Here is a 12596-nt window from a genome sequence, read left to right as displayed (position 1 = left end):
GAGAAGGTGTGAGCAGAGCCCCAGGGGGTGGGACTCAATAGTTTCTATTTCCTGGCTGAGGGCAGTGGGGGAGGGGGGGGCTCTCTCCTGGACATTCCCGAAAGTGATGTGGGCTGGGCAGGCGGGGTGAGTGGAAGGTGCCAGAACACTGATTGCATAAAAGCCCAGGAGTTGTGGGAGGCGGGGACAGGGAAGAGCAGAGGCACCAGGTCTGAAGCGTACACAGAGCCAGGTGGGACAGACAGCCCCAACTTTTCTCCCGTCGCCATGGGGAGCAGCCTCCGCAACCCCCTCCGCCTGCTTCCCTTGTTCCTGGGGCTCTTGTCTGCAGGTAAGAGCCGGTGCAGCCTCAGCTTGCTCTCTGTGAGTCTGCACTTCAACCCTCCACCCTCTTTCTCTAGGTGTGAAGTCCCTGTCTGCTGTTCCACCCTCTTTCTCTAGGTGTGAAGTCACTGTCTGCTGTTACGCCCCAAGTTCGCTGCCCTCTGGAGGGAGTGGACATCATAGGGGGCTCCTACCTACTTCTCAGGGGGGGCCTGATGCTGGAGTACGAGTGTCCCTTTGGCTACTACGCCTACCCTGTGCAGGCCCGCACCTGCGGCAAAAATGGGGTCTGGAGCGACCTGAAGACTCAAGGCGAAAAGATCGTCAAAAAAGCTGAATGCAGAGGTTGGCGGGCAATGAGCATGGCACTGGAGGGTGGCAGGTGCAGCCCAGACTAGGATGAGAGTGGCCGTGTATTGAGATAAGGAGTCAGCTTGGACCAATCAATTGTTGTCAGGGCTGTGGGAGCTGGGGAGTACACCCAGCACCTGTCCATGTGGGAATGCTCAGAAACGGGCAGGGAGAAGCAGTGGGCCGGCTGCCCATGGGGTGAGGAAGCCTCCAGGGACTGAAAAACATGAGCTGTTTCTGTGGCATGGGAACTATTTCTCAGAGACAGGCTCCCAAGAGACCAGGAGGGCCCCCTAAGGGCAGCCCTGTCTTGGGTACTTATATTTGTCCCCTTTTCCCAAAGTCATTCACTGTCCAAGACCACAGGAATTTGAGAATGGGGAGTTCTGGCCCCAGGCCTCCTACTACAACGTGAGTGACCAGCTTCACTTCCGCTGCTACGACGGGTATACTCTACGGGGCTCTGCCAATCGTACCTGCCAAGCGAATGGGCGGTGGGATGGGCAGACGACCATCTGTGATGATGGAGGTGAGCAGCATCTCCCTTCCCGGGGAGTTGGCACCTGGCCTCTGGCTTGCTTTGTCCTCTGGGGACCTTGACCTTTGGTACTCACCTCCACGCCTCCCGTCTTCAGCGGCATACTGCCCCAACCCGGGCATCCCGGTTGGCATGAGGAAGGTGGGCAGCCAGTACCGCCTTGAAGACAGCGTCACCTACTACTGCCAACGGGGGCTCACTCTGCGCGGCTCCCAGCGGCGCACGTGCCTGGAAGGTGGCTCTTGGAGCGGAACAGAGCCTTCCTGCCAAGGTGGGCCCGTACCCAGTTACTCCCATGCTGCTGCCCCCCACCAGAGCACTGTCTGCCCCGTAATAGCCACTTCTCACTTCTAAACTCCTGGAGAGAACTTGCTCCTTTCTGAGCTCCTCGAAGCCCGGCAACCCACTTTCCCCTCTTTCTGATCAGCATCCCTGATGCACCCATGTGTCTCACCTAGTCTGTGACCTTCCCCCAGACTCCTTTATGTATGACAGCCCTCAAGAGGTGGCTGAAGCCTTCCTGTCTTCGCTGACCGAGACCATAGAAGGAGTGGAAGCTGAGGATGGGCACAGCCCAGGTTTGGAGGCAGGACAGGGGGTTGGGGGTGATGGAGAAGGGCCAAGAAACTCACATGAACCACAGCCTGAGTCGTTCTGGTAAAATCCAGGGGAACTACAGAAAAGGAAGATTGTCCTGGACCCCTCGGGCTCCATGAACATCTACCTGGTGTTGGATGGATCAGACAGCATTGGGGCTGATAACTTTACGCGGGCCAAGAATTGCCTCAAAGAATTCATCGAGAAGGTGGGGTTCCCTGCCTCTGAATGGACCTCAAAGCTCTGCCAGAATTAGCTTTCTGATGATCCCTGCACACCTGGGCCATCTATTCTGTCCTCTTCCCCCTTTCTCCACACTAGGTGGTATTTTTTTTTTTTTGGTCACACCCAGCAACACTCAGGGGTTACTCCTAGTGGTGCTTGGGAGACCATCTGGGATGCTGGAGATCGAACCCAGGTCAGCTGCGTGTAAGGCAAATGCCCTACCCCCTGTGCTATCGTTCCAGCCCCCCACATTGGTTTCTTGAGTGCTCAGGTTTTTCTGAGCCCCAGGAAGATCAGCCGGTCCTTGGGCCATGGCTTTCCCTGTCGCATCAGAGACAATGGTTCCTCTCAACCCCAGTATTTGACTCCTGTTTCCTCTCACCCACAGGTGGCCAGTTATGGGGTAAAGCCCAGATACAGTCTCCTGACCTATGCTACGTACACTAATGTCTTGATTCGATTGTCGGAAGAACAAAGCAGCGATGCAGATTGGGTGACAAAAAGTCTCGATAAAATCAACTATGAAGGTTAGAGATCGGGGAAGGAAAGAGTGAGGGATCCACTGTTGAGCGAGGCCAAAAAGTCATTGAGGGTGTGGAGACGGTAGTGAGATTCTGAGGTTAGCCAGTGGGGTCACTGGGTGCAGGGAGGGGCGCGTAGTGGGAACCCTTTGGGGACTGAGATGGTCACTTTGGGTCAGGTCAGTGGGGTGACAACCCCCCAAATTTAAGATGTGGTATCTCACCTCAGCTGCTAGGCCTCTGGGGTTCATACTTTGTTTTGTTTGGAAGCCTAGGCAAGATGATCGCTTTCCTTCCCACAGATCACAAACAGAAGTCGGGGACGAATACCAAGAGGGCCCTGCAGGCTGTGTATAACATGATGAGCGGATACACAATAAACCACCCTGACTGGAACCGTACCCGCCATGTCATCATCCTCATTACAGACGGTCAGAGCTTTCTCCCGCGCCAACCCTCTCTTTGCAGCCTGTGGTCCTGAATTCACAAGTCACACACAGCACTCATGACTGAAGCCCTAAGTGCTGCTCAGGGCCACACAGACTGACTTTTCCTGGGGCCCTTCACAAGGAGAAAAATTTCTCCTCAGGTCTCTGTGACCTCCCCTCCCCACCCCATACTACCTATTCCCCCAACCCTCTTATCCAGCTTTGTGTCCTCTGCTTTTTGGGATCATACCCAGCGATGCTCAGGGGTTACTCCTGGCTCTGCACTCAGGAATTACTTCTGGCAGTGCTCCGGGGACCACATGGGATACTGAGAACTGAACCTGGGTCGGCCGCGTGCAAGGCAAATGCCCTACCTGTTATGCTAGCTCCAGCCCGTGTCCCCTGCTTTTTCACCTACCCATCTATCTTCCCCAACCCCTCACTCCCTTGCCTCCCTGAGTCACCATCTCATTTCTTATGCAGGTCTACACAACATGGGTGGGGATCCAGTCCCCATTATCCAAGATATCCGGAGGCTGCTGGACATTGGCATTAACCACAAAAGAAGCAGGGAAGATTATCTGGGTGAGTGGGTGCACCTGATTTTCTCACCTCAATTCCTAGCTGACCCTACCCTCACAGACATGACAGTCACTTTTTCCCTCCTACAGATGTCTACGTGTTTGGAGTTGGGCCTCTGGTGAGCGAACAGAACCTCAATGCTTTAGCTTCCAAGAAGGATAACGAACAACATTTGTTCAGAGTCAAGGACATGGAAAATCTGGAGAATGTCTTTACCAAAATGCTTGGTATGAAGATACCAGAAGGGAATAAGCGGACGGTGTAGAAACTCAGCTTGCCCATGTCCCCCAAATTCTCACATCTTTCTTCCTCTCTGCAGCCCTGGCTTTTATCATTCAATCTCAGTGTCACTTCATTTCCTGTCACTGCTCCAGGTTCTGAGAATCAGAAAGTAGAGGTCTTTCTCAAGCCCTCATTGTACAGATGTTTAAATCAAGGCCAGGAGAGATCAAGGGACAACAAATGAGTAAGAGTCAGGTCTGAAAACAGCCAAGTCTGTACTCTTAGTCCCAAGTCCCTTCCACTATATTCTGGAGGTTCCCTGTTCAATGGAACCATGCCCACTAGGCCTTTGTTCCTTTTGCACAAGTGTTATCCACTCCCAGCCTCAGGAATGAAACAGCCACAGCTCTCAGCACATTCTCCTTTCTTGCTAGATGAATCCAGGACTCTGGGTCTCTGTGGCATGGTTTGGAAGTACAAGCAACCATGGCAGGCCAAGATCTCAGTGACTGTAAGTAGAGTCCTGGGGGGCACTTAAGGGAGGCAACGTCACCATGAAATGGGGACTGGAGGTCAGAAATTTTCCAAGATTGTGGTATTGACAAAATTTGAACTTCTCCCTGCTCCCAGCGTCCTTCAACGGGACATGAGCAATGCATGGGGTCCATAGTATCCGAGTACTTTGTGCTGACAGCAGCACATTGCTTCACGGTGGAGGATCAGGCACATCAAATCAAGGTCAGCGTGGGTAAGTACGCCAACTGCCACCCGTCCTCAAAGTGCATTGATAGGGATGGGGATGATTTGAGTTAGGGACGATGTGGGGTTTAGGCAGGAGGCCTCCCACAGAGAAGTGGATTCAGAGGAATTCACTTTCCTACCTCAGAAAAGATGAGGAACTTGGAGATAGAAGAAGTTCTGTTTCACCCCAACTACAACATCTATGGGAAAAAAGCACAAGGAATCCCTGAATTTTACGACTATGATGTAGCCCTGGTCAAGCTCAAGAAGAGGCTCATATATGGAGAGTTTGTCAGGTGAGACCTCTGGGTCCCTGAAAACAGGCTGGGAAATGTAGGTCTGGAGTGTGGAGCCAGCTCATCGGCCACCATTTCCCCATCTCTCTCCTTACAGGCCCATTTGTCTCCCCTGCACTGAAGCAACAAGTCAAGCATTGAGGCTTCCTCTGAAGAGCACATGCCAACAACAGAGTAAGGCTTAGTTAAGCGAGTAGCACATGATGTAACTCCAAGAGACAATGAGCCGGGAGGGAACTGCAGGAGGGGATGATGCCCTGGCCACTCCCAAACTCTTAGGAAGAGGCTAAGGGACATTTGCTGATGACAGAGTAATGGAGAGATCGGTGGGCAATGACCCCTTCTCTGCTTTTTTTCCCAGTGAAACAGCTGCTCCCTGTAAAGGATGTCAAAGCTCTATTTGTGTCTGAGGAAAAGCAGCTGATGATTCAAAAGGAGGTCCTCATCAAGCATGGTGATAAAGTGAGAAATGCGGGATCCAAAGATCCTCTAGGCCTCAGTTCTCTTTGCAAGCTTTGTTCATGACCTTTCTCCCCCATGCTTCCCACCTCCCCTGCAGAGAGAAGAATGCGAGAAGGATGCTAAATTCGCCCCAGGCTATGGAAAGATCAAGCACTACTCTGAAGTGGTCACCCCCAGGTTCCTTTGCACTGGAGGGCTGTCTCCATACGCGGACCCCAACACTTGCAAAGGTGAGAGAAGGTTGTGCTCCAAGTTCGTGAGGCCCGAGGAACCTAAGGTCTTCTTAGGTTGTGCTCTAGATTCCTGAGGCCCGAGTCCTTTCTAGCTTCTTTCTCCCGTGTTCCCTTGCAGGTGATTCTGGTGGCCCCCTGTTTATTCACAAGAAGGGTCGCTTCATTCAAGTGAGTTTCTCCTTCCCTGCCTGAGAGGAGGTGGCAAGTTGTCACCATGCGCCAAGTAGGAGAGCTACTTGTGGCGGGAAAGGGAGGGCGAGGTGCCTCTCCTGTGGGCTAATCTCTGAACTAGCAAACTCAGGACTAGGGGTCTGGGCTGGGCACCAGAAAGGACTGAGCTGGGTCGGTCCTCAGCCTAATTCTCTTAGGTCAGCTCACATGTATCTGATAACTGCTTCCTGGGCTCGGGTAGGAATTCTAGCAGACTCTCCATGGTATCTCCTTGTCTGTCCAGGTTGGTGTGATCAGCTGGGGGGTAGTGGATGTCTGCAAAGAGAAGAGGGTGCCAAGGGAGAAAGCTGCACACGCCCGAGACTTTCACCTCAACCTCTTCCAAGTGCTTCCCTGGCTCAAGGAGAAACTCAAAAATGAGGGTCTGGACTTTCTCTGAGGGGTTTTCTGTTGGAACAGAAATTAAAACAGCTGCAACAACACCTGTGTTAAAGATCCTTTTGGGGTAAAGGGAGTGGGGAACGTGCACTGGTCATGGTGTTACAACTGAGATAAAATCCAAAAGCCGTTTTTAAAGGCTTAACCCCAACCCCAAATGCTGAAAGATCAGAGGCTGAGGGAGATGTGTGAGCTTCCTCCTCAGTGTTTTACTGAGACCAGTAAGGGGCAGATGAGGCACACAAAATCCAGCTCCACTCCCTAGAAGCCATCCTCGAGGTTTTCAATGAAGATATCATCACTGTAGACAATCTGGGTTCTCTTGTCCCGATGGCAACCCTTAGGGCTATTCTGGACGGCTAAGGAAGGAGAAAAGGATTAGTTAAGGCCTGAAGAAGAGCCAAGGTTAGACCTCAGGCCCTGAGTCTACCTTTCCCTGGCCCCTGGTCTCGGGCAGTCCGATTTCCACACTGCCCTCTGGTGGCCAGGATGTCTACCTCCTTTAGTCCCCTTACGTGTGAGGCTGCGAAACGCTGTGGGGCAACAAGTGTGAGCTGTTACTGTGGAACATGCAGATGTTGTGATCAATGTTTCATTCTTAAAAACAAAAACACCCAGAAAACCCCCAATGTTATTATCAAGACATGTGAATGACACTACCTAACCCCAGTGTATCAAAAATTAAAATAATCTTTGTTGTTTGCTGACAAGCTGATCATTTCTGAATACTTCCTTTTTTTATGCTGAACCTCGTTTAAGGTTCACTCCTTTGCCAGGGAAATCTACTCAGATAAAAGGGGTTAGTACTGAGAAACGTTATTAACCCCATCTGGAGAGCTTTGACCCCAAGCATTCTCCCCATGTTAAGCTATTCCTTACAGTAAGGGATGTCCCTCTCTTCAATCCACCTCCAAGTACCCCATCCCTGCAACCCTGGGATGAGGGACTCCATCCTCACCAGTCCCCATTCTCTTGACCATTGTATCTCAACGATGCCAACACTCCCTCCCTCAAAACTTCTTATCCACAAGCCCCAGTGGTGCTGTTTCCAGTCTGACGCTCCTCTTCTTGCCTCTCTAACTTTTAACTGAATATGTCAGAAGGTAACAAGGAACACAGCTTTCTTCCTCACACTTTCCCTGAATACTCCCTAAGCCCAGTTCTGGATCATTTCTTCTCCAAATTCAGTCTCCCCAGATTCATTTTCCAGTTTACCCTGTGAAGCAGTTGACACGACTACACTTTCAATTCTGTACCTCACCCAGACTTCAAATGCTTGTTTCAAAAATCCACTGTGCCTATACGTATAGGCCACAGGGAGGCTGCTCATCTTCTTCAACAACAACAACAACAAAATAAAATTTAAAAAAAGGGGGGGGCTGGAGCGATAGCACAGCAGGTAGGGCGTTTGCCTTGCATGTGGCCAACCCGGGTTTGATTCCCAGCATCCCATATGGTCCTCTGAGCACCGCCAGGAGTGATTCCTAAGTGCATGAGCCAGGAGGAACCTCTGTGCATCGGCAGGTGTTGACCCAAAAAGCAAAAAAAAAAAAAAAAAAAAAAAATCATCTTCCTCAACAACCTGACTCTGGTTTCCTCTCGCTCTATTTTAGTTACTCTCTTCCAAGTCACTTTTAATCCTTTTCTTCTCTGTGTTCTACAAGGGTCTGATGATTCTTCCCATTCCCACATCTTCCACATACATCCCAGTACCTCTAGCCAATCCAGGAAGAGAAAAGGCAGGGAGCTGTGGGGGACAGAAAGATGCCCATTCTTACCGAGGGAGCCCCAGACAGACTTGCCAGTGGCAGCATCCAGCATGGGCTGTTTCCGGGCAATGCTGACTTTGAGCTGTACAGATTCTACCTGGATTCCGTTGAGCTGAGGCAGAAGAGGGAGAGGGCAGAGGACGGGTGGAAATATTACAGACAAAGCAAACAATTTTTCAGGAGTTGCCATTCTAAAAGCAGGGATCTGAGAACATAAGGTATCCTGTGTGACCAGGGAGAGACTTTCCCTGTCAAGAGGAAATCATTTTCAACTTGCGCTCAGTATTTTAGAGAGAAAATAGGAGGATGGTAGGATAACAGATCCGGGAAGTCCCAACCTCAGCAACAGCCTGATCTGCTGACTCCATCTTTTCATAGGTGACGAAGGCACAGCTGGGATGAGAGAAAACAGAGTTAGTAGAGGGTCTGTGAACTCTGCTGGAAACAACCAAACCCAGTGCTAACAGGCCAATGGAGACAGGCTGGCTTGGCCCCATGCCCCTGTCCTGTCTTCTAACCCAAATCCTTGGAGATTCTGTCTTGCCCCATTGTCATCCTTACTTTCGGGGGGGGTCCATGGAGAGGTCAATGATGTTTCCAAATGGGGAGAAGGCTCCACGGAGGAGAGTGGGGGTCATATCTTCTCCATACACATAGAGGGTGTTCCCCTTCCGAGGGGCCCGACGTTCAGGGAACGAATCTGATCCTATTGGATGAGGAATGAGTCATAAGAGAGCCCCTACTGTAGGCAGCTGAGGAGACAGTCCAGAGAACAAGCTTAGCACATGCAGGATTGAGTTCAAGTCCTGGCACCACACCGGCCTCACGGGCACTCACTGCGGAAAGGGCCTTCTCGGTCTCTATCTCGATCCCGGTCTCGATCCCGTTCCCGGTCTCGGTCCCTGTCCCTGTCTCGATCCCGGTCTCGGTCCCGCTCCCGGTCTCGGTCCCGATCTCTGTCACGGTCCCGGTCCCGATCTCTGTCTCGGTCCCTGTTCCTCTCTCGACTTCGATCCCGACTATGGCTTCTGGGAGGAGAGGTCGAAGAACGGGCACCACCCCGTTCTTCATAGCCCCAGTCAAAGCTTCGAGGGGCACTGTCACCAGCTCCTGGGCCCTCTACTTCCTCCCCATCGGGCCCCAGCTCCCGGAGCCGATCACTGGAAGAAACAAAGCTGGGGAGAGAAAGACAGTGAAGATAAAAGGGAGACTTCACCTCCTCTCCCCCAGGCCGAAAACACATGCTCTCTGCAGCCCCAGCTTCCACTCCAGCTACAAACCTCCCACCAACCCAGAAAACCAACCTCCACGCGTCTACCAGGATCCCATTCTCTAACCCTCTAACCTCTCATACAGAGATTTCCTCTGGGGACGTCTGGATGACTGGAAAAGACAAAAAAAAGAGACCAGAGACAGTTGAGAGGAATCTGACTTGTGGCCCAAAATACATGGGTCTCATATTAATTGGGAAGCATTACCTCCTGCAGGTCGTCATCAGCAGATATACTCCTCTGGAATGGCTGGAAAGTAGGGACTGTCCCTTTCTCAGGATCCTGAGAAGGTGACAGAGACTCACCTCAGTGTGTGCAGAGGCTGCCCACCCATGGGACAGACAGGTTCGAGCCTATCTTTTATTTTTATTTAATTTTTGTTTTTTTTTGGGGTCACTCCTGGCAGTGTTTGGGGTACCAGACAGGATGCCTGGGATTAAAATCGAGTCGGCCTTGTATAAGGCAAATGCCATATCTGTTGTACTACCACTTTGCCTATGAGCCTTATCTTTTAAAAGAGGAAAGGTCCTCTTGGGCTGGAGCGCTAGTACAGCAGGTAGTGTATTTGCCTTGTACACAGCCATCTGGACTCCTGCCATCCCGTATGGATGAGGGCTGCCAGGAGTGATTCCTGAGTGCAGAGCCAGGAGTAACCCTTGAGCATCGCTGGATGTGTGGCCCAAACAGAAAACAAACAAAAAAGAAGAGGATTTCACTTTTAAAAGATAGGATTCCTCCAGGCTATCACTTAAAAAACAAACAAACAAAAAAATTCCATTGGATGTTTCTTATTTGATTATACAAGCATTTTTCATAAGCGTTCTCTAACAAGCACTTAGAGCCTTTTCAACTCCTTAGAGCCACACATTCTAAGAGTTCTCATGCACAGAAAATTAAAGTCATAGAATGAGCAAAATGGAGAAGAATTAAATTTTACAGATAATTTTCAGAAGAGCAGAGCAATTTTTCTCACAATAGGCATTATTTCCCCCAAGCCACTCATCCAACTTGGATGAATGCCCTCTGAAGCCAAGGACTCTCTGAACAATCTTTCTGCTCATGCTCACCTTCACCTTCCCCTCTAAGGTTCGAGAACGTTTGAAGCCTGAGTTCTTGTTCTCAGCCTTGATGGCACTGATGGCTCCTGACTTCACCAGCTGCTTTGCCTGCTCGGTTGCCGTGGCCGTGTCCACCACCGGCTGCTCTGACAGGGCTTGAGTGGCAAGGGAAAGAGGCAGGATATTGGACCAGCAGTGAGAGGTTGGCCACTTTCACACTTCCAGTTTATCCCAACTTTCCCTCTCACTCACAGCGCTTGACACCTCCTTGACTGGCTGTGTTGTTGCTACTTTGTTTCTTTAGAGCCAGCAATGCCTTTTTCTGGGAAAAAGAGTGAGAAGAAAAGGGTCAGTAAGGACCAGCCCCTAAAATACCCCCATCCCAAGCACTGGGTGACATCACTTCAAGAACACCGTTGTCAGAGAAAACAATGCAAATGTCTGCATCCCTGGGTGCTATAATGAGGCAGCCCTGTCTCTCATGTACAGTGCTCTCAGCCACCTACAATACCAATGATGCCTAATCCAACCAAACCATGGAAAGTAGAGGGGCCTAGAATCTTCCATTTCTAAAGATCACGACAAAGAATTCACTCATGGGTCAGATATAAGTACTCTGCTGGAAAGCTTTCTCTAGCCATCCTTGAATAAGAAGGCTACACCATTACATTATGACGAGAAAGAAAGAATGAGACGTAGTCTAAGTAGTTTAAAGAATTAGGCTAATCTCAAGAATAGTTAGGAGAGGTGGCTATTGCAGGCTTCAGACAGCAAGCAAGATTTTGCGTCCATAGATGTTACACTGCCCCCACCCAAACAACAAAGATAGAGAAAAACGGACATTTTAAGAATACAGGGTAGCAAAGCTGCAAAGATAAGAAGGCTTTGGGACAGCATGTGACGGACTAGCAAACAGCTGTGATTACAAAGGGAAGCCTTTCTTCGATAGACACTGTGAAACCAGTTTTAGGGTTGAGAAAAAAGGGGGACACTTTTGTTTTCAAATTATTTTAAAAGACCGAACATATGTTAAAAGTAAACAAACAGAAAAAAAAAAAAACAAGAAACTTGAGAGTCCATGACATTTGTCTGGGTAAAATGTCATCAGCAAAGGCCTGCTCTCTACAGAACACACTGGGGAAAAAAAAAACCACACAGGAGAGATGACTCAAAGGAAGAGCAAGGCTTGGCAAATGTCTGGCTATGCAAACAGTGGGGAGGTCAGAGATGAGATTGTTTTTAATCCCAAACACACGGGGAAAAGGTGACTGCTGTCAATCCTATTTGAAAGACCAAGAAAAGAAGGAGGGCGAAACTAGATACGAAGAGGGACTTGCTTCCATTTTGGACCTGAAGATCATCAGGAAGACACGGGTTGGAAGTGCAAACACCCAAGTTGGGGTATCATCAGCTCGCAGGTGTCAAGTCATGGGAAAGGAAGACAATGCAATGGTGGGCTAAGAAGAAAAGCAAGCCCCAAGGTTTGGGGGAAGCCCACTTGGGAAACCACACGAGGTTACCTGTCCCCAGGTATGAGCCAGAAGATCCTCCCCGCATCTTCACTCACACTGAACCCGTGTTCTCAGAGTGGCCTGCGGAAAGTTGGGGGCTTGTCCCCCCCACCCCCCACGTCCCCTCACCTTTTTCTTGAGCTTGTTGAATTTCTTCTGCAGGGCTTCTTCTTCTTCGCTCAGTCCGGGGGGTATCACCAACATGGTGGTTCCTGGTGCAGGGGCAAGGCCCAAGACATCTTCCCACTGTCAGCACCCGAGGCTCGCTCACGACCCCCCAGCGCCGCCCCCCACCGGCCCTGCAGGCCGGCCTCGCCTCTCCCGCTCCCACCAGGCGGCCAGTGCAAGTCCCCGTAGGTCGGGGTCCCCCGGGCTCCCCCGCGCTGTGCAGGACTCACGGGCACCAGCGCCCTGCGGAACCACGTGGCCTGGGGAGGGGGCAGCAGGCCCCGCCCGGTCGCCCACCCCACCCGCAGGGACCAGCCCCCGACCCCCGTTGGGGTGAGTGTGAGAACCGCGAGGGTCCGAGCGGCAGAGGCGGCGGCGATGGCGCCGCATCCTCAGAGCCACGCCATGGGGGAGAAGCGAGGAGCCGCTCGGAACAGGTGGGCGACAGACGCCCGGGAAAGGGCTTACCTGAGGGGGCGGCACCCCGGGCCCCACAGCTTCGGGCGGCGCCCGCGCGGGCAACCGAGAGCCGGCTCAGAGAGATGACGTGCGAGGGGCGGGAAACGCCGTAACCAAGGCGGCTTCAGCAGCAGACACTTCCGCCCGGCCGCCCACCTGGGCCGCTCGAGCAGTCGGCCGCGCTCGGCCACGCCCCCGGCGAGCTGGGTGCCGGAAGTCGCTTCCATTTCC

The 12596-nt window shown here is 51.6% G+C and overlaps 2 protein-coding genes across 3 annotated transcripts; one reads left to right on the top strand and one right to left on the bottom strand.

The window, feature by feature from the left end:
- The first annotated feature begins 171 nt into the window (after positions 1–171).
- CFB (complement factor B) lies at positions 172–6173 on the top strand. Its single transcript, XM_056128171.1, has 18 exons — positions 172–331; positions 442–669; positions 1019–1204; positions 1311–1484; positions 1690–1791; positions 1882–2018; positions 2424–2562; positions 2859–2987; positions 3468–3569; positions 3656–3793; positions 4223–4299; positions 4419–4536; positions 4675–4825; positions 4923–4999; positions 5187–5287; positions 5385–5517; positions 5639–5688; positions 5975–6173. The coding sequence occupies exons 1-18, from the start codon at positions 268–270 to the stop codon at positions 6128–6130; spliced, it is 2262 nt and encodes a 753-aa protein (XP_055984146.1). The 5' UTR covers positions 172–267; the 3' UTR covers positions 6131–6173.
- Position 6174: 1 nt separating this feature from the next.
- Positions 6175–12552, bottom strand: NELFE (negative elongation factor complex member E). Of its 2 annotated transcripts, XM_056128173.1 has the most exons (12): positions 12375–12552; positions 11868–11950; positions 10480–10549; positions 10237–10382; positions 9377–9451; positions 9244–9281; positions 8821–9073; positions 8736–8784; positions 8460–8604; positions 8237–8291; positions 7908–8010; positions 6175–6488 (listed from the first exon to the last, which is right to left on the bottom strand). In XM_056128173.1, the coding sequence occupies exons 2-12, from the start codon at positions 11940–11942 to the stop codon at positions 6391–6393; spliced, it is 1107 nt and encodes a 368-aa protein (XP_055984148.1). In that variant the 5' UTR covers positions 11943–11950; positions 12375–12552; the 3' UTR covers positions 6175–6390. The 2 variants fall into 2 exon arrangements, with proteins under 2 accessions (XP_055984148.1, XP_055984147.1); XM_056128172.1 differs by having other exon boundaries at positions 8736–9073; positions 12375–12551.
- Positions 12553–12596: the final 44 nt, after the last annotated feature.

This window comes from Sorex fumeus, unplaced genomic scaffold (genome assembly GCF_029834395.1).
Source record: "Sorex fumeus unplaced genomic scaffold, SorFum_2.1 ptg000063l, whole genome shotgun sequence".
Classification (NCBI taxonomy): domain Eukaryota; kingdom Metazoa; phylum Chordata; class Mammalia; order Eulipotyphla; family Soricidae; genus Sorex; species Sorex fumeus.
Note: the sequence above shows the minus strand (reverse complement) of the source record. Positions and strands in the feature narration are given on the sequence as shown.